We start from the raw sequence: 24,623 nt of genomic DNA on the forward strand, positions 1-24,623 counted from the left end.
GTTTTCTAGTTCTTGCTTGTTTATGCCCAGGACTGTCCATACCAGCGATCTGACTTCGTTCGATCCTGAACCTGAACGGACCTTTCGTAGACGGCGTAGATTCGTTGAACAGTTGAGAGACTATTCTGACTCTGAATCCGACCATCTGATTAGCAATCTATTCCATACAGATTCAGAGATGGGTGACCAAGCACCACCACCCCCACTTGTGCCAAGGCTTACAGACTATTCTAAACCAAGTCTGTCTATGCTTCCCAAGGCAATCATGCCTTCCATTGCGGTCGAGAATTTCAAGATTGAACCCCAACTGATAAACATGATCGAGAGACACCAATTCGGTGGGGAAAAGGGTGAAGATCCCAATCTCCACATTCAGTCTTTCATTCAGTATTGTGCCACCATTAAGCAGAAGAATTTAACACCGGAGCAGACTATGGAGATACTCTTTCCATTTTCATTGAGTGGGAAGGCCAAGCTATGGATTAACAGTCTCAACCGCGCAGCTATGAAAATCACCGATTGGAATTCTTTAGCCCTCGCATTCTATGTTAAATATTTCCCACCTGAGAAGACAGCTCGTCTGAGGGGTCAGATATTAGGTATCTCTCAACAAGTAGATGAGAGTTTGTTCGAAGTTTGGGAGAGATTCAAGGACTTGCAAAGAGAGTGCCCACACCATGGTTTGGATGACTGGTTCCTGGTTCAGCAGTTTTACAATGGTCTGGGTAATGAGTCTAGGTGTCTTTTGGATTCAGCTGCCAGTGGAAGATTTATGCAACTGGAGGTGCCTAGAGCTTTGGAGGTGATTGAGGAGATGGCCATCCATAGTGCCCAATATGGGAATCCTAGAGGTTTTTCCGACCGAGGTGTCAAGCATGAGATGAATTCTATTGAACAACTTACTGCTCAGCTAACTGCCCTACATCACAAGCTCGACAATATACAGATCGCATCTTCCCAATCCACCCAACATGCTAGTGTCGCTGCAATGAGTGCCCAATCTGCTAATGTCTGTAATAGTTGTGGGATGCAGGGCCATTATGCACAGGTATGCCGAAGCTCCATCGAACAATGCAATGCATTCCAGTCCTACAAGCAGAACAATCCGTATTCCAACTCATACAATGAGGGGTATAAAAATAACCCCCTATTATCATATAGGAGTACTAATGTTCAGAACCCCCACCAAATTCAACACCCTCTACCACCACAACAACCCTACCAACCGCGGAGCAACTACAACTCGCAACCTAGTGGACCACCTGGCTTACCACCACAACCTCAACCCACACAACCTGATCCCATGCTTGTAGAGATGAGGAATATGATGTTGGAATTGCAGAAATCTCTAAGCGAAAAGGATGCCAAAATCGATGCCCTCACTGCTCATAACAAGATCATGGATAAACAGTTGGCACAAATGGCTACCGCTCTTGCAGAGAGACCCAAAGGTCAACTCCCTTCACAGCCTGTGACCAGAGAGTCTGTAAATGCTGTCACTCTGCGGAGTGGATATGAGTATGATGGGCCACCTATGACTATAGAGGAAGGGGTTGAAGTATCTGTTAGTGGTGTTGTGCCAAGAGAAAGTGAGAAGGTGGTCAAGGATAAGGAAGCTGACACAGGGGTTGAGAAGAAAGTTGAGATACAAGTTCCACCTATCAAACTTCCCTTCCCTCATCGTCAGCTAAAGAACAAGCTAGACAAGCAGTTTGGTAAGTTCTTAGAAGTGGTAAAGAATCTGCAGGTAACAGTCCCTTTCACTGAATTAATTACTCAAGTACCTGCATATGCTAAATACATGAAAGACATCTTGACTAGGAAGAGAGCATTTAGTGAGGTGGAGACTGTTGCATTTACTGAGGAGTGCAGTGCCTTACTACAAAATAAGTCTCCACCCAAGTTGAAGGACCCCGGGAGTTTCTCTATCCCGTGTAATATTGGCAACCTTTTTATTGACAAAGCCTTATGTGATTTAGGTGCCAGTGTTAGTGTCATACCCCTGTCTGTATGTACTAAGTTGAACATGGGTGATTTAAAAGTTACCAACATAACTCTGCAAATGGCCGATAGATCTGTAAAATACCCCCTAGGTGTCTTAGAAGATGTGCCTGTTAGAGTAGGTAAATTCTTTATTCCTGTTGATTTTGTTGTTTTAGACATGGAAGAGGATAGGCAAATTCCTATTATTTTAGGTCGGCCTTTCCTACACACTGCGGGGGCAATCATAGATGTCAAGAATGGCAAGTTGACGCTAAATGTGGGAGATGATAAGGTTACTTTCAATTTAACCCATGTTGCTAAGAACCCTATGGTAGAGGAGTCATGTTTTGGAGTCAATATTTCTAATGATTATTTTAATACCGAATTGACTCATACTAACTCTAATAACTCCTCGGAAAAAGCACATGTTTCAAATTGTCTTGCAGGTGGAGGTGATCAGAGTATGCACTCTTCGGCACGGGTTCGAAAGAAGGGACGGATTGATGATGCCACGACCCAAAGGGCCGAAAGTTCTATAAACGGTGGACATCGTATTCGTGATCGGGGTCGTGATCTGTCACTTCCCGCACCACACAGCTCATCCAAGGTAATCGATGTGACACCAGATGGCACCATCTTTGGTGCCCCCATTCGATGAGCTGTCGTGGCTCTCATCCCTTTCATGTCCATTGTCTGCGCATAAACGGAGATACTGTAATGGGGACATTACATCAATCTCATAGGGGATGAGTATTTCATTATCCATTTATTGCCTTAGTAGTATAAGTTTGATTGTTGATTCTAATTTTTGTGTGTTTAGTTAGTATTTCCATACCTAAGTGTGTTTAAGTATTGTTTTTTTTGGTGTTAGTGAGGCGAGAAGAGGGCATTACGCTGTTTGGGTGTTTAATAATGTGCAGGCCTAAAGCTCCAAGTTCGAGAAAGTGAAATTACGCACAAGGCCAAGCACGCTGCAAACCGCCCGACCCGTATCGGGCGAGGTGCGCCCGATCGGGCGCGCACGGATGAGTTTCTTGCTGTTTATTTCCGCCCGATCGGGCGCAGCATGCCCGATCGGGCGGTCCAGCGAGTGGAATGCTCGATCGGGCGAAATAATTTTGCCCGATCGGGCGGTTGATGAAATTTTCGAGGAAAAGTCAAGGATGATTCTGGGCAGGAAAAAGTCAAGAAAATGAGCTTTCGCAAATCGCCCGATTCGGATCGGGCGAGGTGCGCCCGATCGGGCGCGCACGCATGAAAAGAAAAGGATCGCATCCCGCCCGATCGGGCGGAATGTCGCCCGATCGGGCGAGACGCGATTTCAGCGATAAACTCACGAATTCCTCAATCTTTCTTCACTTCCTCTTCATCTTCAACCTAACTTTCTCTCACTCCTCCATTAAACCCCAACTTCCAAAAACTTCAAACCACCATATCTCCCTCAAATCTCCAACAAATTCAACAATTCTTTCATCAAAATCATCCTCTCATCATCCTCTACAACCTACACCTAACCGATTTAAGTTTTCTCTCATCCCCACAAAATCCCCAAATTCACCCAAAAAGCTCAAAAAACTCAAAATTTCAGATTTTTCATCAATGGCAAATAGACCACAAAGAAAATGCACGAGGGTACCAAGAAATCAACATGAGGCTTCCACAAGCCGAGCTCGGGAACCGACACCACCACCTCCACCACCGCAATTCGAGCCCGACACGGATTTTCCGGATGTCATCTTTATTACGGAGGAGCAACGAGCACGATTCATGCACCTCAAATTGAGGGAGGTAATCCCTACTCGCTTTATATGTCAAAAATCATTGCATGAAATGGGAATTGAGCGTGATGTAAAACGTGTTTTTGTTGGTGTTGGTATGAGTAGCATGTATGGTATGCTCCGTCTCACATTTAGGCGGTTGACTCTAGAATTTTTGAGTAGTTTTAATATTCGTAGGGATGGTTATCGAACCGTGTCATCGGTTCAATTTCGTGTCATGAACCGAACCTACACCATGAGCTTATCTGATTTTGGTAGAATTTTTGGATTGTCTACCACATATAGTAGGAAACCCAAGGAGACTCACAATAACTGTACCATGTGGGGAAAGCTTACGGGCAATGATAATCCCGGGAGTATGCAACATTTGCATGCTTCCAAGATTCAACACCCGGTACCCATTGTCTTTTACAGGTTCCTAGGATTTACTATCTTTGGTAGGGATGAGACCCAGAACATTAGAAGTACGGAGCTAGAGATCCTAGGTGGCTACGTTTCCGAAGGAGAGGAGAGCTACAAAATGAACCTTGCACATCACATGGCCTCTCAATTTTACTCCATAGCCACCTCCACACATACTACCAAGATTACCATTGGTGGGTTGATCACCCACATAGCCATGGCCACGGCCAATTTTACTGAGGCTAACCAGATCCCAGTTCTGGGTAGCAACTTGCTTGATTTGGCTTATTTTGCTGGACTCCGTAGGCTGCAGGGGGAGCACGGGTTATTTAGGCCGGGAGCCATGTACTGGATGTTCGAGGGAAACAGGCTTTTCACCTTGCCTGACCCTCAGGGCCGCACTAGTTTCAGACCCGGTCAGGCTCATTATCTATTTGTTGGATTTGAGCGAGAGCCTCAGCCTGACCCCCAGCCTCAGCCTGACCCTCAGCCAGAGCCCCATCAGTACCAGCCAGAGCCTCGCACCTACTTCAGGAGGGGGCGTCGAGACACGGGGAGGCCCCAGAGTGGCCCGGTAGTTCATGAGGATCAGGGGTCCATTGATGAGAGGTTGAGCAGACTTGAGCTCGGATTCCGGGAGTTCGCAGCTGATCATCAGAGGACCATGTTCCCATTTTATGATCAGTATGCCAGGCAGGGCTATATTGCCCCAGATTACGAGCACCCTACCTGGTTTACCTATCCCGCGGAGGGATATGGAGCTCCGGGTTCTATGGGCACCTTCACACCCACCCAGTACGGAGGGTGGGGAGCGGGTCCTAGTGGGCATGCTGGCCGAGATGATGGTGATGATGCTGGTAATGATGGCCAAGGCCATCAGTGATGCCGAGATGATGTTGATGATGAGGTTCGATACCCTTGAGCCAATGAGGACATTGTCTGATTTGGTTTGGGGGGGGTTTCACACTACTTGTACATTGTAGGTATGTCTTTCTTTTATTTTCGCATTTCTCTATTTTAGTGTGTTTATTTTGGTATGTTTAATGCTTTCTTTTGAAAAAGAAAAAAAAAAAAAAAAAAAAAAAAAAAAAAAATATACAAAAATATACAAAAATACAAAAATACGTTCCGATGAATACAATATCATGCTTCCCTGTGCCCCTTTGAATTGAAAATTGTTTTGATTCTTGGTATTTGATGACGAGCAATGTGGATGCGTTAGCCATGATTTGATATTCGATTGCTTTGATGCCTTAACATGAGTCAACTCTGACCAACTATTTGTGGACTTGGTGCTTGACTAGTTGATTTGGTTAGGATGTGTGATAGCTTCCTGGTGTGTCATTGATTTTGAGTATTGATTTGCAACTATTAGTAGTGTTTTATGACTCATATACATGCACATTGTGGAGGACGAAGGCATTTTTCTATTTAGGTAGCCTTCAGATGAAATTAGATACATTTGTCCCCTCCTTTTCTACCCATGTTGTTGCTTGTGCCCCTTTATTCGGTGACTAGCCATATTACAAGCCCATGAAAGCCCCATTGGTTACTAGTCCCAAGCCTAGCTTGGGGGAGCTAATAGTAAGTGAGGTGAGGGAGTTGTAGTGTGCTTAGTTTTGAGCACAAAGTGAGTGTTGAAAAGGAAATAAGGGAGTTCTTCTTATCTTGTTGTTTGAAAAAGAGAAAAAAAAAAAAAAATAATGAAGAGTGAAAGAGATGAGAAGAATAGAAAATATGAAGGTTTCCAAAAAGAAAGAAAGAAAAAAAAAAAAAAAAAAAAAAAAAAAAAAAAAAAAAAAAAAAGAGAGAAAGAAAAAAATTCATTACTCTCAGAAAAATTCAAAACATTGTTACACTCAAGTATTGTAATTTCTTATCTTTATGAGTGATTGATCTTAATTGTGAAAGAAAGGCAAGAAAGTATAGTGTGGTTTGTTTGTTGTTTCATCATGTGTTGAGTGGGAAGTTGTGGTTGTGGTCTTCATTTGTGGTTGACCATGGTTTTGCTAGGATTTATGCTCCCCAAAGCCAAGGCTTTAAGCTCACGTTTTACCCAAATTTACCGCACCTCTACCTAAGCCTATCATTACAAGCTTTGAAGACCTTCCGACCTTTGTGCATAGAGTCATATTAATGTGAAAGTAGTTGTTTATCAATGCAAGTTATGACATGACACATTCCGAGTCGACTACTAGGTTGAGTGCATGTTTTTCTAGACACACGAGTGTTGTGAGTTTGGGAGGGCATTGTACACATATATGTTGGGAGGGGAGCGAACGGGTACATTTTTTATCCGCCACATAAATGAGTGACGAGTGTGTGAGCACTAGTCTTGAATTCCAGTGTACACTTGTGGTTCGCTTTGCGTGACGATTGTTGAGGTGGATTGGCGGTTGAATGAATTTGATTGGTTGACATTGATGCATGCTTGTTGGATTTTGCCTTGAATCGTATCCATTGTTTTTAGATGTATTTGGGGTGAAGTTGATTTATGTATTCATCGATGATTTCTTTGCTTAGGGGCAAGCAAAGATCTAGCTTGGGGGAGTTTGATATATGCGTTTTATATAGAGTTTTTACCCCCGTCCCTTAGTGCTTTTATGTATCAAACGTGCTCTTAGGAGCCGTTTCTAGTACTAATGTGTGTTATTGAGTGCGCCTTGAGTTTCAGGTTTGATTATGAGAAATTGGTCGTTTTAGACCCGTTTCATTGTTGATCAAGGCCACTATATGAGTCCGAGAAGTTCGGGACCTCCATCGTCGACTTTCGGGAGCCTTAGATGCTTATGGTTGAGCCCCGGGAGTTAGACTTGGTGATACGGGCGAAATACATTGAAGATTGCAAATCGCCCTGGAAGCTGAGGGCGAAATGCAACCATCGGGCGGAATTATAAGCAAGCCAAGTTCATCAACGCGCGCCCGATCGGGCGCAGCTCGCCCGATGCGGATCGGGCGGTCAATCTGAAGGCTTTGTGGAGATTTCGCAATCCGCCCGATCGGGCGGATTTTGGCCCGATCGGGCCGACTATCGAGTGATTCGCCCGATCGGGCGAAGCGTCGCCCGATCGGGCGACGCCAACCTCCAGCAGTTTTCCGCGTTTTTAATTCCGTTTTTAGGCCTTATTTTGGCAAAAACTATATAAGCAAACTTGTTTTATTTTTGACGACATCTTATTTTTCCAGCACAAAACCCTTAGTTTATTTCTCTAAGTTTTATTTTCTCTCTACATCAATTCAAACACTTAGTTCGATTTATATAAAAATTCAAGCTTTCATTATTCATTGTTCTTCAATTAGGTATTGCTTCTTGTTCTAATTTAGTTTATTGCTTTAATCATGTTTTCTATTATATTAATTGCTTTGTTATTTATTATCATGAGTGAGTAGTTTAATTTCTAGGGTTTAGGGGATCCATGAATGCATGATTGGGATTATATGTGGACATGATATTTGATTGATTGATTAATTTCTATAGCTTATTATTATTGCTCGTCAATTCTGTTCGGCCGGACTATTTTGATTTGAGTTTGATTAACCTTAGATTATGCGCCGAGAGGTATAAATCTGATGTTTTTGGTTTGTGGCTATTAGATAGGAATTATTTCTAGTACGTAGCGAGAGCCCGCTAGTTGTTCTATCCTAAGGAATTCATAAGATTCGAGAGATGCATGTTTTCCTAGTTATGATTGTTAATTGATTGTTATTGTCCGTTGTCCAATCCCGGTCTGCATTTGTGGTGAGCCGCTGCCCTAGATTCCTTTAATATTGTTATCTTCCGATTTGATTATTTGCTTTAGTTTAATATACAAACCAATCCAATTCTTGTTACCAATAGTCTAGATTAGTCTTTTAATAGTAGAAAGAACACTGTTTCCCTGTGGATACGATCCCTGCTTCCCTTGCTATATTTTTAGTTGGTGAACGTTAGGTTTATCTTTGATAGGAGTGCGATTTAGCCTGTCAGTGATGGTCCTTTCTTCTACCCGACATCCTGAGGCATGTCGTATTGTTGCACGATAGGAGGCTTTTAGGTCATTGGGGTGGTTTTTGAAGTAGGTACTTCTATTTGTTGTATTACTGGATGATCGGATATTGGTGTTGTCATGGATTACTAACTAGGTATCTAATGCTTAAGGACAAGGTCTAGATTGTTCCCCTCCTTCTAGCGCCACTTGTTTCGTGTATGAAATGGGAGAACGATCTGGAGGATCGTGTCCACGATTTGGTAATCTAATGTTTCCCTCTTCTGGTCGGCTCGTATTAGTATGTGCTTTATTACATTTATTGTTATCTCGTTCTTTTACTCTTTTTAACGTTGAATCTTAAGTCGGGCCATATCTTGTCCTCCTCTAGTATAGTGATCGCTTTTATGTTTTCCCCGAATTTCTGCACTTCTACGATTAGCTCTCCATCCATCTTAATTCTAGAGGCAAGCATCTAATAAAGTGAATGAAAGTATTTGATAATTGTTCCGCATATGGAACTGGGAGAACGAAATGGATTAGCCTTGCCCTGTCAAGCAGAGCAAACGTAAGCTAACCGCGGGGGTTTAACCGAGGAAACCCCCTCCGATGCCTAAGTCAGCAAATAAGTTAAAAGTATAATGTACTTCTTAGAGAGAGAAAGTAGAGAGAAGATGGAGCAAGTACCGAGAATATTGTGCGTCCCATCATAAATGATGTGGGGGATATTTATAGGCGTACTATTTAGTACTTTGGCCTATTCAGATGCCGCTACGTGTGTGACGGCGATGTACTTGCTTTTGTCTCTTAGTCTGCAGGTCCTTTCTTTGGACCTATGTTGTTTGTGAGGCGTGCTCTACCTCTGTAGACTTGGTATGTCAGGCCGACTTTTCTTAGGCTTGATGTACTGACCTTTCTTATTACTTTGGGCTTTGCTCTGAACCGCTGGAATTTGCTCTACCATTTAAGGTTTGGCCTTGACGATAGGACCCTGTACAACAATATCTTAGAGATGGGAGTGTGTCATGACTCATGAATCACCCTGTCAATTAGGGGTGTGCACGGTCCGGTCCGGACCGGAAATTGGACCGGAACCGGACCGGACCAATAGATTCCGGTCCGGTCGTCGGTCCTTAAAAATACACGATTTCGGTTTTCCGGTCCGATCCGGTCCTGTCAAAACCCGAAACTTTCCGGTCCAGACCGATAACCCGGAATATAATGTTAAAAATATAAATTTTAGATAAAAAGAGCCCAATTTATTACCCGGAATTTTCACTACTCCTTTCTCTGCAACTGGAGATACTATTATTCAGTTGAGCTAGCGAAAAAAAAAGAAAAAAAAAAGAAAGAAACCGACGAATCAAATCTAATCCAATAATTATTCAGTTTGACAAATTATAAAAAAAAAAAGTTTTAAAAAAATACTCGGTATCACAAATAAAGTAAATAATAAAAAAACGCGAAAACCACAGCAAACAGAATAACGGATACACACATATCATTCCACTTCCGCGTCCTTCCCTCTTTCTCCTCCTTCAAATCTCTCTCTTCCATTTTTCCTGATTCACTGATTAATTGCACACCATTTCATCGATTCATTGTGTACCATCTAATTCACCGGAGAATGAGCGGCGGCGGTGGAGGAGAAAGCTCGTTGGGATCACCATCAATGGACGGCGTACCACCGTCGGCAGTAGTGGCATCAATTCCGTCGAGCAAAGTAGTGGAGAAGCAGAAGGAGAAGGATAAAGCTAGGGTAAGCAAAACGTCGGCAATTCTATGGCACGCTCATCAAAACGACGCCGTGGCGGTAAAGAAGCTTCTTGAAGAAGATCCTAGCCTTGTGAATGCTAGGGATTACGATAATCGAACTCCTCTTCATGTTGCATCGCTTCATGGTTGGATCGAGGTAGCTAAGTGTTTGATTGATTATGGCGCTGATGTCAACGCTCAAGATCGCTGGAAGAACACCGTATTATTTTCTCTCTCTTTCATCCAATTTCAATTTCTTAATTTTTTCTTGAAATTGTTTTTGTTTGATTTTGAATTGTTGATGTTGAACTTTTGGCGGTGTTTATTTGGTAGTGCAGTATGATTTTCTGAATATTGATGATTGTATGATAATTGGTCGTATAATATCATTTCCGGAATGGTGATTTGTGAAGTTAAACTTCAGAAAAACGAAGAGAATTTACGCTAGATTTTTTTTTTCAAGTTATACAATTTGCAGTAAGATTGTGTGTATATCTGGCCTATGTGCTAATAATTTAAGATGAATTATTGAAGGATTATGGTTGCTAGTTTGATTCTTGAATTTCTGTCATATTTGTTAAAATAAATTACCTGTGATTGTAATATTGTATATGCTAGAAAAAGATGGCTTCGGAGAGATAATTAATTGTTTTACGCTGAGTTCATTGGCTCTTTTATCCTTCTTTTTACTGAATCTTTTTATAGTGATGGCCGGGCGATATTATTTAGAGAGGAATATTTAGTTTGTATCCGTTCTAACATTGGAGAAAGAAATTTTGGAATTCTTAGGTTTGAGATGTACCTATATATTCATATAGACTGTAGTGCTTGCAACTCACAAATGACTACAAAGTAGATTTGGAGAGTTGGGACAGAGCCATCAAAGATAGACTCTGGCATATGGTTGAATGCTACTTTGTGATTGAATAAAGCAAATTTATGAGATATGATAATGGTTTCATGATTGATGAATGTGAAATGAGGCGAGGATCTCTGGCTTATGTCAATTTCGAGCGGGAGATGACTATTCATTTCATGTCAGACAATTTCATTTCTTTGTATGGTTTGGAAGACACCTCCTGTTCAAGATTCCCATTTAGTAAAGAGCACAAATGGTTATTGTTTTTTTGGCATGGGTCTACTTAGAGAAGTGGCAGATCTAAGCTGCACACTGCCAATGCAAACGGGTAGTTAATTAAAATAAATTACATTCAGTTCAGTTAAGTAAGAAATTCCATTGTTGATTCTGTTTGTGATTGTCCCTGTAAATGTAAAATAGCTTCTTTGAAATTGCATGTTTAATGTCATGTTATGCTCTTGATGCTGCTATTTTATCTGTTAGAGCTATTTGTCTGATTATTTCAAGAAACAACTAGCTGGATTGCATATTTAAATAGATTTTTGTTCCATGACAGCCGCTAGCTGACGCAGAAGGTGCAAAAAAACATGGAATGCTTGAGCTTTTGAAAACATATGGCGGTTTATCTTATGTAAGTTTGTTTGTGGAACGTTGTCCTCTTTCTGACTCAGAATTTATATTAGTAGCGCCACTTGAGTGCATGAGTTCTTCAGTTGGAAGTATATAGTATCACGAATTTTCCTAGTGGTAGGGTTGTCGTTTGTCAGAGTATGTTTTGTAAGTCTTTTATCTTGTGCAATTTATCCATTGAATTCTGACGTGCTTCTTCCTAATACCTAAAGCATTTCGGCATGTGGACTTCTTTTCCCCATAAGCTCATTAGCTCACAGCTTGAGACCTCTTTAGTAAAATGAGCATGTGGACTTTTTCTCTGAGTGGTCATTAGCTCACACGTAGATCCCTCTTTTAGAAAACGAATACTAGGATGGTTGGTTCCTGTTGTTCACAAGTTTTCCTTTCAGTTATATTTGAAATCTCTTGCATGAAGCTATGTTTATCAAAGGCATTCTGATATGTCTATTCTTAAATAATGCTGACAACTTATTCAGATTACATAGTCTGGAGGTTTTATTTTCCATGTTATGTGAGTATTATAGGAAATCTTACCGGCAGTTTTACACTGTAGCATCTACAAAGAAGAAAGGTCCTTTGTTTATTAATTTATTACTATCAGAAGTGATTGCATTCACTTATAAGAATTTATATCTGTCAACTTTATTGCTTCTCTTGCAACTAATTATCTGGAGATCGTGGCAAGACTGTGGCATTTTTGACACTCAAACTTGTTGCTTGTACTTTCTTCTCTCAAATGCATTCATAGACAGAAGCATGTATGTGGTATTTCAAATGTTTTAGTGTAGCGTGTTACTAATTTGATCCTGTGGTGTGCTTTGTCTGGATTGTCATGTCATGTCATGCCAGTCAATTATCCATACTCACTTAGCAATTTCAACTTCCAGGGACAAAATGGGAGCCATTTTGAACCAAAAGCTGTTCCCCCGCCTTTGCCGAACAAGTGTGACTGGGAAATTGACCCTACTGAGCTGGACTTTTCAAACTCAGCAATAATTGGAAAGGTGTGGCTCTATTCTTCCTTGGCATTAGCTTCATGTTACTTGTAATTATATCTGGTACATGATTTAAAAAGCTTAAATCTGCTTTTAGATAGTTTATTTCCAGCTCAGTTCTTGCTTTTCCTCTTTAACTTCTGATTGAATTGATTATTTCCAATCGTGTCTATGACAAATTTTCAGCTTCACAGTTCGCAATTTAGGTTTGGTAGATAAGGTATGGAGTAACCTTGATTTTGCTTTTCTGCCCCCAACTTCCTTGCAGTCATGCCTGGCATGAGAAAAATAAATTAGGGCAATTGTATCAATTTGGTGCTAAAATAAGGGTGGTGGTGATTATAACGACTTGGTGAATAGGGGGTTGGAGATTATTACTTGGAGGGGGGGGGGGGGGGGGTATGGTTAACTCCCATGCGGGTGTGATCTCTTTCTCTTTCAAACATTTTTTTGTTAACCATGATAGTTTGTATAAATTATCCTCTTAATGAACACGCAAGAGAATAAACCAGAAAAGATAAAGAGATTGAAGGGGTGAATCAGTTAATACTCTCGTGGGGTAAAATGCAGATGGAAATCGTGCGAACCTTGAGAATTTTGTCAACTAGCTGGTTATTCTCATGTATTTATCTTAGGCTCTTTTTCGTTATGCTATTGATTTTCCAGCCCGCTGTTGCATATGCATCTAAAGACGGTGACTCAGAATTTATTTGCTTTGTTTACCTTTGATGATGATTTACTTCTTTAGGGATCATTTGGTGAGATTCTGAAAGCCTACTGGCGAGGAACCCCAGTTGCAGTCAAGCGCATACTTCCATCACTTTCAGATGATAGACTAGTCATGTAAGACCAAATTTCAAAGACCCGTCTTTCCAGATGAAAACAAGTACGTTTTTTATGGGAAACTGCTTACTGATTTTTCCTTTCATGTTTGCTTGTTCAGCCAGGATTTTAGGCATGAAGTCATTTTGCTAGTGAAGCTTCGTCATCCTAACATTGTTCAATTCCTTGGAGCTGTTACTGAGAAAAAGCCTTTAATGTTGATCACCGAGTACTTGCGAGGGGTATGTTGATTGCGCATATATTTATATTATATTTCTGCTTCAGCCTTCATGTGTAGCTGTGACTAAAGTTTGTTGGTTATGCTTATCCATATTTATAACTTCTAGGGTGATCTACATCAGTACCTTAAAGAAAAGGGAGCTCTTAGTCCATCAACAGCTATAAATTTTGCATTGGACATTGCAAGGTACCCTGAAATTTTATTTGTACCAAGTATCCTTTTCATCTCTTTTCTTTAGTATATTTTGAAACTGCTACACAAGGTGAGATTTTGTAAAAAATATTGTTATGGTAGTTAGAACGTTACTGAAAAGTGCTTAATTGATGGACTCAAGAGTCAATTGTGGCTAATGATTTCAAGCATCTGCTGGAAGGTAATAGATGTTAAGAAAAAGGTTTAGAGGAAAAGTATCTCATGATTCTCATAGATAAATAAAAATTGGTGTTGACCCCGCGTGATGCATGGATCTTTTGTATTATTGGCTATTGTATAATAATTGATTTTACTATTCGTCCGTGGTATTTGGATTTTTCGTGCTATTTGGATATTGTATGCTAATGAAGTATATGATTTGGATCTTACATGTCATTCGGATATTGTATATTTATTATAAGAAAATATTTAAGAAAATTGAAGAAAAATAATATTTATACACTTCATTGCAATTATACTAACAATATAAATATGTAAATGTTTATATTGTTAGTATAATGAAAGATGATCTATAAAAAGTAAACTATTTATCCCATCTATTGAGAACCTCTGAATTCATCTTACTAATTACTATTTTTGTGATGATATATACGTAATACAAGTAAATCCCAGCAGCAGTTTACACTTAACACAAATCCAAAGTTCATCCAAGGAATGTCCATAAACTACTTATGACAAAACTGCACAAGGTTTGAAGTTAGCACTTAGCAACACCAACTCACTAGAAACAAAAGAAAAAGAGCTAACTTTAAAGAATTGGAACTTTAAGATTAAAAAAGTGAGTAGTAATCCAGATACTGAAATATCGAAAAAATCCACAAAAATAATATGTCAATCATAACTTCAGATCACATTGATTTCCGAAAGTCGTAAAGTATACTCCGTTTAAGTTGAACCCTACGAGTATTTTTAGTTTAGTTTCTGTAGTTTTAGCAATATTTTCTTTTTATAGATAAAAATTTAAGTTCAGGACCTACTAGGATCTAAAACTGTGACGTGCCAAAACTCTAAATCCAGTGTGTTGATCATAATACGGTAAAATTTGAATCTTATTAATAAAAAGGGGGGGTTAAAGTTGGAGTGTCATGAAAGACTCTCCTAACTCCTAAGTACTATAAGCTTTATGTTGTATTCAATTATAGAATGAAACATCGGGTTATAGAAATGAGTAAGAAAAAGAGAATTTGGGAAAATTTAATAGATAATTTTTACATTGATGCTATTAAATCATCAACAATGGTATTTATCGATCTGTTAATAATTCCAGAACTTTAAGTGGCTGAAGTGCTGAACACTCCCAAAGAAAAGGCTAAACAAAATAAAATACTCCCTTCAATTTTCTGCTTATCTTCTCTCTTACTGACCTCCTCTATAGCAATTCAATGGTCAGAAACAAGGAAAAAGTATATAAGATCTTGATCCTTTTCTCCCTTGGAGTCTTGTACGTTATTCTTATGGTTGAAAGGGACACTGATGGCATGTTGTAATTTATTCTTCTCTTTCCTGCCGCGAACAGCCTTATGTGATTTGATATACATGTTAATCTGACTTGTCCAATTATTATTTTTGCAGAGGAATGGCTTATCTTCATAATGAACCTAATGTGATAATCCACCGAGATTTAAAGCCAAGGTTAGTGCAGTGTGTTTTTCTCTCTGTTAGGGATGTGGGCTTGGAATTGGTCACACTTATGGAACACCTTTAACTTCAGGAAACTGTGGTTGACACTCACATGATGATTGATAACCCTATTTGGCAATGACCTCAGGAACGTTCTCTTAGTCAACTCTAATGCTGACCATTTAAAAGTTGGAGACTTTGGACTAAGCAAGCTCATCAGGGTTCAACATGCCCATGATGTGTACAAATTGACTGGGGAGACTGGAAGCTGTGAGTGGTTTGTACTTCTGTGTTTGATGGGATATTATATATATGACTATACTTTATTCTTGATTATTTGATTGAATGAAAAACAGACCGTTATATGGCTCCAGAAGTATTTAAGCACCGGAAATATGACAAAAAGGTTGATGTTTTCTCCTTCGGAATGATATTGTATGAGGTGAGGTTCATTAACTTGATGTTTGAATGGGAGTTACTGTATTCAGTTTAGTTGCTCATGCCTCTTAATCTTATTATTTCCTCAGATGATTGAGGGAGAGCCTCCCTTGGCAAGTTATGAACCATATGAGGCAGCAAGATATGTGGCTGAAGGACATAGACCGACAATTAGGTCCAAAAGTTTCGTCCCAGATTTGAGAGAGTAAGTTAAAGTTATATACCTGGATGTCTTGACTTTTTCTACCCATTGTGTATTGCTTGTCCTTGGAACTTCATCTTCTTGGTTCAATTTTTTTATTTGACTACATTAGTTTGGAAAGTCGGTTTACTACACCTTTTGGTAGAAAGCTTGTGGTTGAACCATGTGACTTCGATCATTTTTAGGCAAAGCTGATGTTCAGGTTTCTAGGAAGTTGACTTTTCTACTTTTCTACTGTATTATTTTTGGTTCCATTTTTTCCTTTTCTGTTGGCCAATTGGCATAAATTTTGCAATTGCTACTACTTATGGACATGGTGGGGTGTTGAACATGGACATTCTTGTTAGCTGAGGTGGATGCCTTGATTCTTATCTAGATTTTAGATGACGAAGCCTAGTTGCCTTCCTCCTTCCCCTTTATCGAGGGGTGATGTTTAAAATGCTGTAAACATATTTCGTATTTCGTATTACTACCATTAAATTTGCAGATTTTGAGCATTGCACTTATGATGATTCATGTTTCGGTTGTTACTTGATACAGGTTAACTGAACAATGTTGGGCTGCTGACATGAACCAGAGGCCTACTTTTCTGGAGATTCTTAAGAAACTCGAGAAAATTAAGGACAATCTTCCGGCAGAACATCACTGGCATTTCTTTTCTGGATAACAAAAACAACTGTTGATTCATTCATCCATTGTCCATATGGTGTTAGTCCATTGTTCACTTGAAGGGTGGTACACCGTACACCTGTTTGTTAGCCTCGATTATTTTTAAATTGAATCATTAGCATGTCAGATTTTGGCGAACACAAACTTGTTCAAACATCATATAGGCTTCTGGTTTAAAATCATTCTGAATGTTGGGTGGGCTTATTATGTGACTGGTCGTGTATCTTTTTAAGAGCTCAATTTTTTTTTATTATATCTGTATATTGTATCACAATATTCATGTTCAACACTTTGTAGTTTTTCCCTTTGACCTTTTCTCTTTTTCTTTTACACTTTGTAAATGACAACTGCCTTCTTTGGTAGATTTTGAGAAGATAAAGTTACCAGCTATAAGAGTGTGTTGTGTTATTGCAAGACTTCTTATTCTTCTGCTTTTTATTATTCACGTGTTGAAAGGATGATATTAGGATGGGGAATTGACATCAGTGGTTCTTAAGGGAATAGGTGAAGAAATAACTGGGAGTTAGTACCATATTAAAAAATCATGATATGTTTAATAAGAACAAAAATGTTAGCAGTACTAAGCGAGTTGTTTGCCAACAATAATTCGAATATGAAAGTGCTCAAGTTTTGATAATTTATTAAACGAGCTTTAAAACTTGGTACGAATATGGAAGTGTTAAAATTTTGATAATTTATTAAACGAGCTTTAGAACTTGGTACATATTTGTTCATTACCTAATTAACGTGTTTTGACCGAACTTTGAGCGAGTTATTATTTACATCCCTTGCCCTCCACATGCCACTATAGCTGTTAACATTCAGTTTCTAGTGATGATCCTAAATCGTGGAATTAGGTTTTAATTCAATATTAGTCACTAGTTTAATCATGCATACCAATTCATCAGTGTTCAGATTGACGTGATTGAGTTCGGCGAAGTTACTGAGAGTTTAAGCACAATGCAAAAAATTTGTTCTACACTACAAACTTCTACTTAAACGAGTGAACAGTTTTAATATGACAAGTATTATCAAAATCAAATTTTAATATGGCGAGTATTTTGAAATTATCCGCAAGATCAAAGGTATCAATATTGGCACAAATAGTATCACAATTGTACCAAGCAACGCCCTGGCGTAGGGAAATGGATCTAATCTCCACTAGTTGCACTTTAAAGAGGACTCCCTTACCTTTTACCCTACTCTAAAAGTGTCTTATAAAGTTTTATATAAGGCGGTCTTACACAAAAGGCCGCTTTGGTATTATATAAGTTAAGCCCATGAAACTATTAGTTAAACAATATTAAAACTAATTAGTTAAGCAATCAAAGCGTCTTCTCGGTAAGGCGGTCTTACACAAAAGTTGTCGAAAGTGTCTAGCCCGCTACCCTAGACAGGATTGACCCATGCAGGGTTCCAGCACGGTAGGACACTTCATCCATACCTTTAAAAATATATATATCATATTATACCAAGCAATGCCTTAATGGAAAAGGTTCAATCCCATCTAGGGGCACTTTGAGAGAGAATACCTCTTAACTTTCCCCCCAATCTCAAAGTGTCTAGCCTACTAACCCGGACCAGTTGACCCATGTAGGATTCCGATCCGGTAAGGCACTGCATCTTACTTTTTAAAAAAAACTCCCTTCGTCTCAAAATTATAATATTGTATTTCAAATAGGCCGTCCAGTAATTATAGTTTTGTTTCCTTATTTGAATATGAAATACTTCTCATATTACTCTCATTTGGGACCACAAAAAAAAAAATGCATTGAAAATTTCTCCTTCCCCATGTACTTATTCTTTTTTACATGTATTATATTCTATTTTCTCATATAAATTAATCATCAATGTACTGTAATTTAATTTCTCACTCTACATTCCACTTTTGTTAAATCCGTAGCTCTTTAGGCAAACATTTTAGGATATAACGAGTATGCCACAACTATGAATTTCCAAACATAATGCGCACTCCTATCTTTGCAAAATGATGGGAACTTGTTTTAACAAAAAAATCACATCGGAAAGTTTTTTAAATCAGCATATTAAACACTAAACATTACAGAGTGTTAAATTATCCTAGATGATGCCTTGCCTTTAAAAAAGAAAAGAATGGTTTTGTTGCGTAAAAACCAATACATAAACTCGGTTATTTCACAAAACTGACAAATGGAATAGAACTAACAAAAATATCAAGAATGAAAAAAGTGTCAAAAATATTAATCGGAAAACATAAATTTCAAGTGGATTAACTATTCGGTAGATAACGTTACAGGCTTGGAAAATTTTACAGTGATACTTTAAATGAACTATCTATAGCAACTTTTTCCTCTCAAAGAAATTCTTCAAGATATACACTTGCAAGCCCGCCACTGTTAGGCATACAACAAGTGATAGAAAACCCAACCAATACATTCTGGAGTTGGTTGCTCTATTCAAACTTTGCATCTCTTCTTCCCTGAAGAACAATTAAATATCTTGTTAGCAATCTACATTTTACACTGCTCGACAAGATTTTGCGTTTTTCACTACCCTCAATTTTCAAAAGAAAACGCACCTATCACGAAGGTAAAACATTTCCTCATGAATGGAATTTACAACATCCATTAGCTTCTTTAGCTCTAATTCCATGACCTGGTAAGAACATAATTTGGATTAGTCTCTTACATATGTAAAGCTAACCATGACAAAAGTGTACAGTTAAAGATAACCACAGTAACTTCGATCATTTACCATAAAAGCACCTATTTCATGTCCACTAAAATATGAGCAAAGAGAATGAATGAGACCTCAACAGATTACTAGAAAAATGACTAAAAGGAATTGAAAACAACCCAAAAATACAGAACATTAATACTGTCCAAATGACAATGAAGCTGCTTTCCACAACCATGACAAGGGGAATGGACACTGTCATGTAATTCTAAACTATAAAACCCCTATACATACCAAAACTTCTCCACAGAAATTTGGAAGATCAACATGTAGTCAACACTCAACATTAGCGCAAATTCACATGATTCCCTTTGACAACCATATACTGCATAAACCCACAATCTCTTTCACGATGCTCCAAGCCCTGCTACATCAACTAATAAGATCACAAAGGACCAAAAGTCATTCTATCACAAATTTAATTCCCTTCCCCTCTAAGGGATTGCAACCCTCAATTTCATACTTGCCATTAGTAAGGATAACTTGCCAAATAATTTCCCCAATGCTATCACTTATCCTGCAAATCAACGAATTTCGAGGTGAAAATGGTTGATCCCCCTAAAATCTCAAGAACGGAAATTCAACATGGTCGGAGTAAATATGCAAACTCTAGAAAAAGAGATGGTCAAACATAAAGAAAAAAAAACAAGTGTGTACCAAACAAAAAACCCACTTTTCCATTTTGGAACATTCCAATGCAAGTCCACTGACTGAAGTTAAGAATGACTAGCTTTCTATATTTAAATTCTCATATTACACCCATATTTTCCACAAAACTAACTGATTTGACACATGATTCAATGAAAACAAAACATTTCAAAAATGAACAAAAAAAAGACAATTTTGCAAGGATGTTTCTTTGAAATTTTTCAAACGTGACCTTTTTACTAGGATGTTGGAAGTACCTATCAGCAATAGTTTGATGTTATCAACCGTGTGACTCTGCTGAACATAGCTGTATGATTCCCCCCCCCCCCCCCCCCCCCCCCTTCAACTAAACTAAACCAATACAAAAGAGAAACACTTTAAGTCAATTGAAGACCATCTCCTCATTTTATAAACATCCATTTAGAAAAGAGTTGTGACTTAAGCAGAAGTACGCGACTTGTAAAGTTGGAAAACAAGGAAGCAACACAGGGAACCCACCTTCTCCACGAGAGTAACAGTCAAAACTCCCAAAAATAAGTTATACTCTTCATTTTTAAATAATAGCATTTGATCTATGTTGCACGGAGACGGGTACGGGGACATACGGGTATTAGGACGGGGGCGGAAAACGGAAAATTGGAAATTTCACGGGTATGGGTACGGCAAAACTAAAATAAAACACAATTTGCATAAATTTTATAGATACAAAACAATAAGTTACTAAGGCTCCGTTCTATTCGACTTATTTTGACTTAGGGGGTGTTTGGTTAGGAGAGGTTTGAGGGAAAAAAAGCTTTTTGGGGTGAATTAGAGGTTTGACCTTTAGAAAAAGCTAATTGGGAGTGCTTGGTTAGGAGAGGGTTGGAAGAGAGTTTTGGGGGGAAAAGCTAATTTTGAAAAAGCTCAATATAGAAGCTTTTTGCAATTAGAGGTTTGAGAAAGTGGATGAAAATGACTATTTTGTCCTACTATTGCCTATAATTACAACCACTATCAACCTTGGTACCCTACATATTTTTCTTCTAAAAATATTACTCACACTTTCTTTTTCATTTCACCCTATTTACTAAATTCATTTTTTGTTGTAACAAATTTTATATTAGTACTTTTAAGCAATTGAAGTATATTGCAATCATGCTTAAAATATAACTAGTAATATCACTCTAATTGAAAAATATATATTATTAAAAAATTTAAATTAAGAATAATTTTGTAAAAAAAATAAATTTATTTTATTTAGTCAATGTTTATTAGAAAAATATAAAGAGAAAAAAATTAACACAATAAACTATTTGTCTAACATTAATAAGAAACAAAGTATGGCAATGTCCTTAATGGTCATTTTACATATTAAACAGCTAACGGCTATCAGCTAATTACCAAACACTTTTACACAAATAACTAATGCAACCAGCTAGTCAAATCAGCTAATGCAAACAGCTAACCGCTAACAGCTAGTCAAACCAGCTATTAGGCTATCAGCTAACAACTCCTAACCAAACTCCTAACCAAACAGGGCCTTAACTTATATTATCTGAACTTAACTTAACTTATCTGAAGTTATTTTATTTGAAGAAAAACTTATTTGTGTGTGAAAATGTCTGAAAAAAACTTATTTTTTTTGAGCTTAACTGAACTTATCTAAACTTATTTTGTCTAAAATAAGTCAAAATAAATCGAAAGAACAGAGCTTAATAATGAAATAGTAGTAATAATAAGACCGCGCTCCATAAAAAACCAAAAAATAGAGCTCTAAAAAGTTAAAGAGGGAGAGGCATACACCCCCGGTTGTCCCCAAGTCCCCAGTATTGGGACGGGTACGGGATGGGCTACCCACAATGACCCTATGCAACACAACATTTGATTTAGGCTCAATCTAACGTTTAAATCTCACCCACACTAACGTGGTTAATTTCACAAGTCTTATGAGGATATCACCAAGGTAATAATGAAAAGGTTAAATTTAGAAAACTTACGAGGTAACTAAGAAAGTAAACTTTTATTTTAGGATGAACTGTTAAATTTTAAAGGATAAATTTATAAAAATAGTCCCAAACTCCCAACTATTAGTGATCTTCTTTAAATAGTCTAACTATCGATTAACATTTTACAAAATTGGTCCCTTGACAATGTTTACCTGCTGAAGCACGTAACCACTCTCGCGTGCACCTCACATACCCACTTCTTCTTTCCTTGTCCCTACTGTGCGAACCCTCTGTTTTACGAACCCCGTAATTAAATTACAAAACATATCCAAATTTGCAATGAACTACAACCCAGAAGAATAAATTCAAAAGTAAATTAAAATGCAAAAAGAAACCTCATTGATGAAGGAAACAAAAGTCCACCTCTTTCTCATTTCTTATCATCTTGGTGAGTAGCCACATGGGCCCACAACATTATGTTGTAGATTCCTTAATTCTCCACCATTGATCAAGTTTATTAGTTAGACTTATGAAATTAAAACTCCAATTTGATTTCTAAATTATTACTTCTAATAAATCACGAGTTTTTTTAATTTTTATAGTCATTGTTTCGGGTTAATGACCACAAATATGCGACCCCTTTTTACCTCAAATCAACTGCCAAAATTGCCGGAAAACATCCCTCAAGATCACCCAAAATTTCACCTATTTGCAGATATGGATGTTTGTTTTTGATGCCGGCGCACCGCGCCGCCCCATACCAATTTCGTTTGCTGGTGCTACTCGCTATTGGTTGTTGTTATGGTGTTGCAGTTGCTTGTAACAAGTTGATGGGTTTAGGGAGTAGCAGTTTTGAGATGAAAGAGATGAGTAGAAGGAAGGGGAAGGAGCAGAACTACAGAAGGAAGGGTTGAAAGAGGAGATGAAAAGAAAGAATAAAGGAGCACGTGGAAGTGTTTTAGGGTGTTCTACCTGCTATAGCAAGTAAACATTGCTAAGGGATCAACTTTGTAAAATGGGTTGCATAGTTTGGCCCATCATTAGTTAATTGATAGTTAGGACTGAAGATCACTAATAGTTGGGACTGTTTTTATCAATTTTTTCAATTTTAAATGGTGTGTACTTCTTACCGAGAGCATAAGTGAAAGTCATCGATTTACAACAATAACATAAGGAAGCAAGATCACAACCCTCACTGTCACCGAAGCTATAATCTTGAAGAGCTTTATCTGATTACCCAATCTCACAACAACCAAATCATCAAGCTTTAATGTTATCGACATTAAAGTAACTCCACTCGTCCACTCGAGTTATAATAGTTGTATAAAGAGCTACATCTTCCCGCAATAAAAGATATGGCATTATAGATGTGCCTAGTACAACCTTGATTAAGAAACCGGGGTAAATTTGGAATTGAGATAAAGGAAATGAACAAAAACAATCCCAACACCATATACCTAGCTACATCAGAATCCGAGCCTCAGACCACATTCTCACTACCCAAAACTAAAACACAATATTCATTATGAATCCATTGGCATCATCTTCATTTCTCCTTATTAGATTACATACAATCGAAAATTCGTAACACGAATTGCAACAATTCTTAAAAAAAGAATAACACCGCATACATACATTATGAAAAATGAAATTTACCTCAACGGTGCCCTTTTTAGCAACACTGCCCCAATCCTTTGCAGCAACACCAGTCTTCCAATCAAAATCAACAGTAACAGTCACAGCCGGATTATGCTCAGGAGTCCAAAAACACGCCATATAATCCCCTGATTCCACAGCAGTATACGCAAACTGCCCAGTTTCCACATGGTCTGCCGTATGATAGTTATTCCCAAACGCCGATGTCACCTACAGACCCAATCAAATCAAAATTAGGGTTCATTTCACGGAAATCACACCATTTTACCCCCAAAATAATCGAAAAAATTACCCGAACAGTGACTTTGTGAGTATCGGGCATAGGATAGCCTTCATTGGGATTGACGACGTGATACTTTCCGACGGTCATGGAATTACTCTTGATGTCTTCGGAAATGCATTTTGTGTGCCCAGATTGAAGATCAAATCTCAGGGATTGAGAAATGTTGAGCAAAAACCCTAGAATAACGAAAATTTGCAGTGAATTCCGATCAAAGCGTCGGATCATTTTGGCTGGTTTTTAGGAAATGGAGATCTTCTCTCTCTAAATTGAAGGAGTTCGTGAAATTTGCGTCGGAATCGCAGTCGATGTAGAGGAAAGAATGAAAATGGAGGAGAGAGAGTGTCAAAGGAGGGAGTACGAGGGAGCTCTTTTGTTTTCTATTTTTCATTTTTTTGGGGAACTAAATATGTGTTGTTAAAACGAAAAGATGTGATTGGAAGATGGAATATTAGTTGCTTACATGGCGTTTTTCTATTGGATGAAGTACGTTTATTTGGGGGAGTTTTTTATATTTAGGTTAATTTTGAGTTGGGTGAAAGTCAAAAATATGGGAGGCCATTAAAGGCTTTGACTTTTGTCTTTTGTAATATAGATTAATAAAGGAAATGAAAATTTGGCAAATGGGGTACAAAGTTTCATATTTGTGGATTAAAGCCCCAACTCAAACTTATACTTACTCTGTTTTTTAATGTTAATTATCTTTTCGCATTAGGTTATTTTTATTTGTTAGTCAGTTTTGAAAACTTTCTTATTTGTCTAATATTTATCCCTATTATACCTTACAAATATCCAAATGACCAATTTATTTACTCTAAAATAAA

General features: G+C 38.2%; 2 protein-coding genes and 1 non-coding gene across 3 annotated transcripts; 1 reads left to right on the forward strand and 2 right to left on the reverse strand.

Annotated features, from left to right (window-relative positions):
• Positions 1 to 577: 577 nt before the first annotated feature.
• LOC130464517 (small nucleolar RNA R71) lies at positions 578 to 684 on the reverse strand. The gene has a single exon (XR_008924921.1). It is a non-coding gene; the product is annotated as a small nucleolar RNA R71 (small nucleolar RNA).
• An 8,882-nt stretch (positions 685 to 9,566) lies between these two features.
• Positions 9,567 to 16,983, forward strand: LOC110785058 (serine/threonine-protein kinase VIK). The gene is made up of 11 exons (XM_021989504.2): positions 9,567 to 10,103; positions 11,299 to 11,373; positions 12,263 to 12,379; positions 13,119 to 13,213; positions 13,314 to 13,434; positions 13,540 to 13,619; positions 15,219 to 15,278; positions 15,415 to 15,536; positions 15,623 to 15,708; positions 15,794 to 15,909; positions 16,447 to 16,983. Exons 1-11 carry the CDS (start codon positions 9,756 to 9,758, stop codon positions 16,571 to 16,573), a joined length of 1,347 nt encoding a protein of 448 aa, XP_021845196.1. The 5' UTR covers positions 9,567 to 9,755; the 3' UTR covers positions 16,574 to 16,983.
• A 1,791-nt stretch (positions 16,984 to 18,774) lies between these two features.
• On the reverse strand, positions 18,775 to 24,189 carry LOC110785059 (transmembrane emp24 domain-containing protein p24delta9). Its single transcript, XM_021989505.2, has 4 exons — positions 23,812 to 24,189; positions 23,520 to 23,729; positions 19,133 to 19,209; positions 18,775 to 19,033 (listed from the first exon to the last, which is right to left on the reverse strand). Exons 1-4 carry the CDS (start codon positions 24,025 to 24,027, stop codon positions 18,889 to 18,891), a joined length of 648 nt encoding a protein of 215 aa, XP_021845197.1. The 5' UTR covers positions 24,028 to 24,189; the 3' UTR covers positions 18,775 to 18,888.
• Positions 24,190 to 24,623: the final 434 nt, after the last annotated feature.

Source organism: Spinacia oleracea, chromosome 6, assembly GCF_020520425.1.
Source record: "Spinacia oleracea cultivar Varoflay chromosome 6, BTI_SOV_V1, whole genome shotgun sequence".
NCBI classification, from domain to species: Eukaryota; Viridiplantae; Streptophyta; class Magnoliopsida; order Caryophyllales; family Amaranthaceae; genus Spinacia; species Spinacia oleracea.

What these genes read in the sequence shown, in the direction of transcription:
- LOC110785058 (XM_021989504.2), top strand. Translation starts at nt 9,756, where the DNA reads ATGAGCGGCGGCGGTGGAGGAGAAAGCTCGTTGGGATCACCATCAATG. An exon ending in GACTGGGGAGACTGGAAGCT is followed by an intron (nt 15,537 to 15,622) that starts GTGAGTGGTTTG and finishes AATGAAAAACAG; the next exon opens with ACCGTTATATGGCTCCAGAA. An exon ending in TTCGTCCCAGATTTGAGAGA is followed by an intron (nt 15,910 to 16,446) that starts GTAAGTTAAAGT and finishes TACTTGATACAG; the next exon opens with GTTAACTGAACAATGTTGGG.
- LOC110785059 (XM_021989505.2), bottom strand. Translation starts at nt 24,027, where the DNA reads ATGATCCGACGCTTTGATCGGAATTCACTGCAAATTTTCGTTATTCTA. An exon ending in CTCACAAAGTCACTGTTCGG is followed by an intron (nt 23,730 to 23,811) that starts GTAATTTTTTCG and finishes TTGGGTCTGTAG; the next exon opens with GTGACATCGGCGTTTGGGAA. An exon ending in CTAAAAAGGGCACCGTTGAG is followed by an intron (nt 19,210 to 23,519) that starts GTAAATTTCATT and finishes TGTTCTTACCAG; the next exon opens with GTCATGGAATTAGAGCTAAA.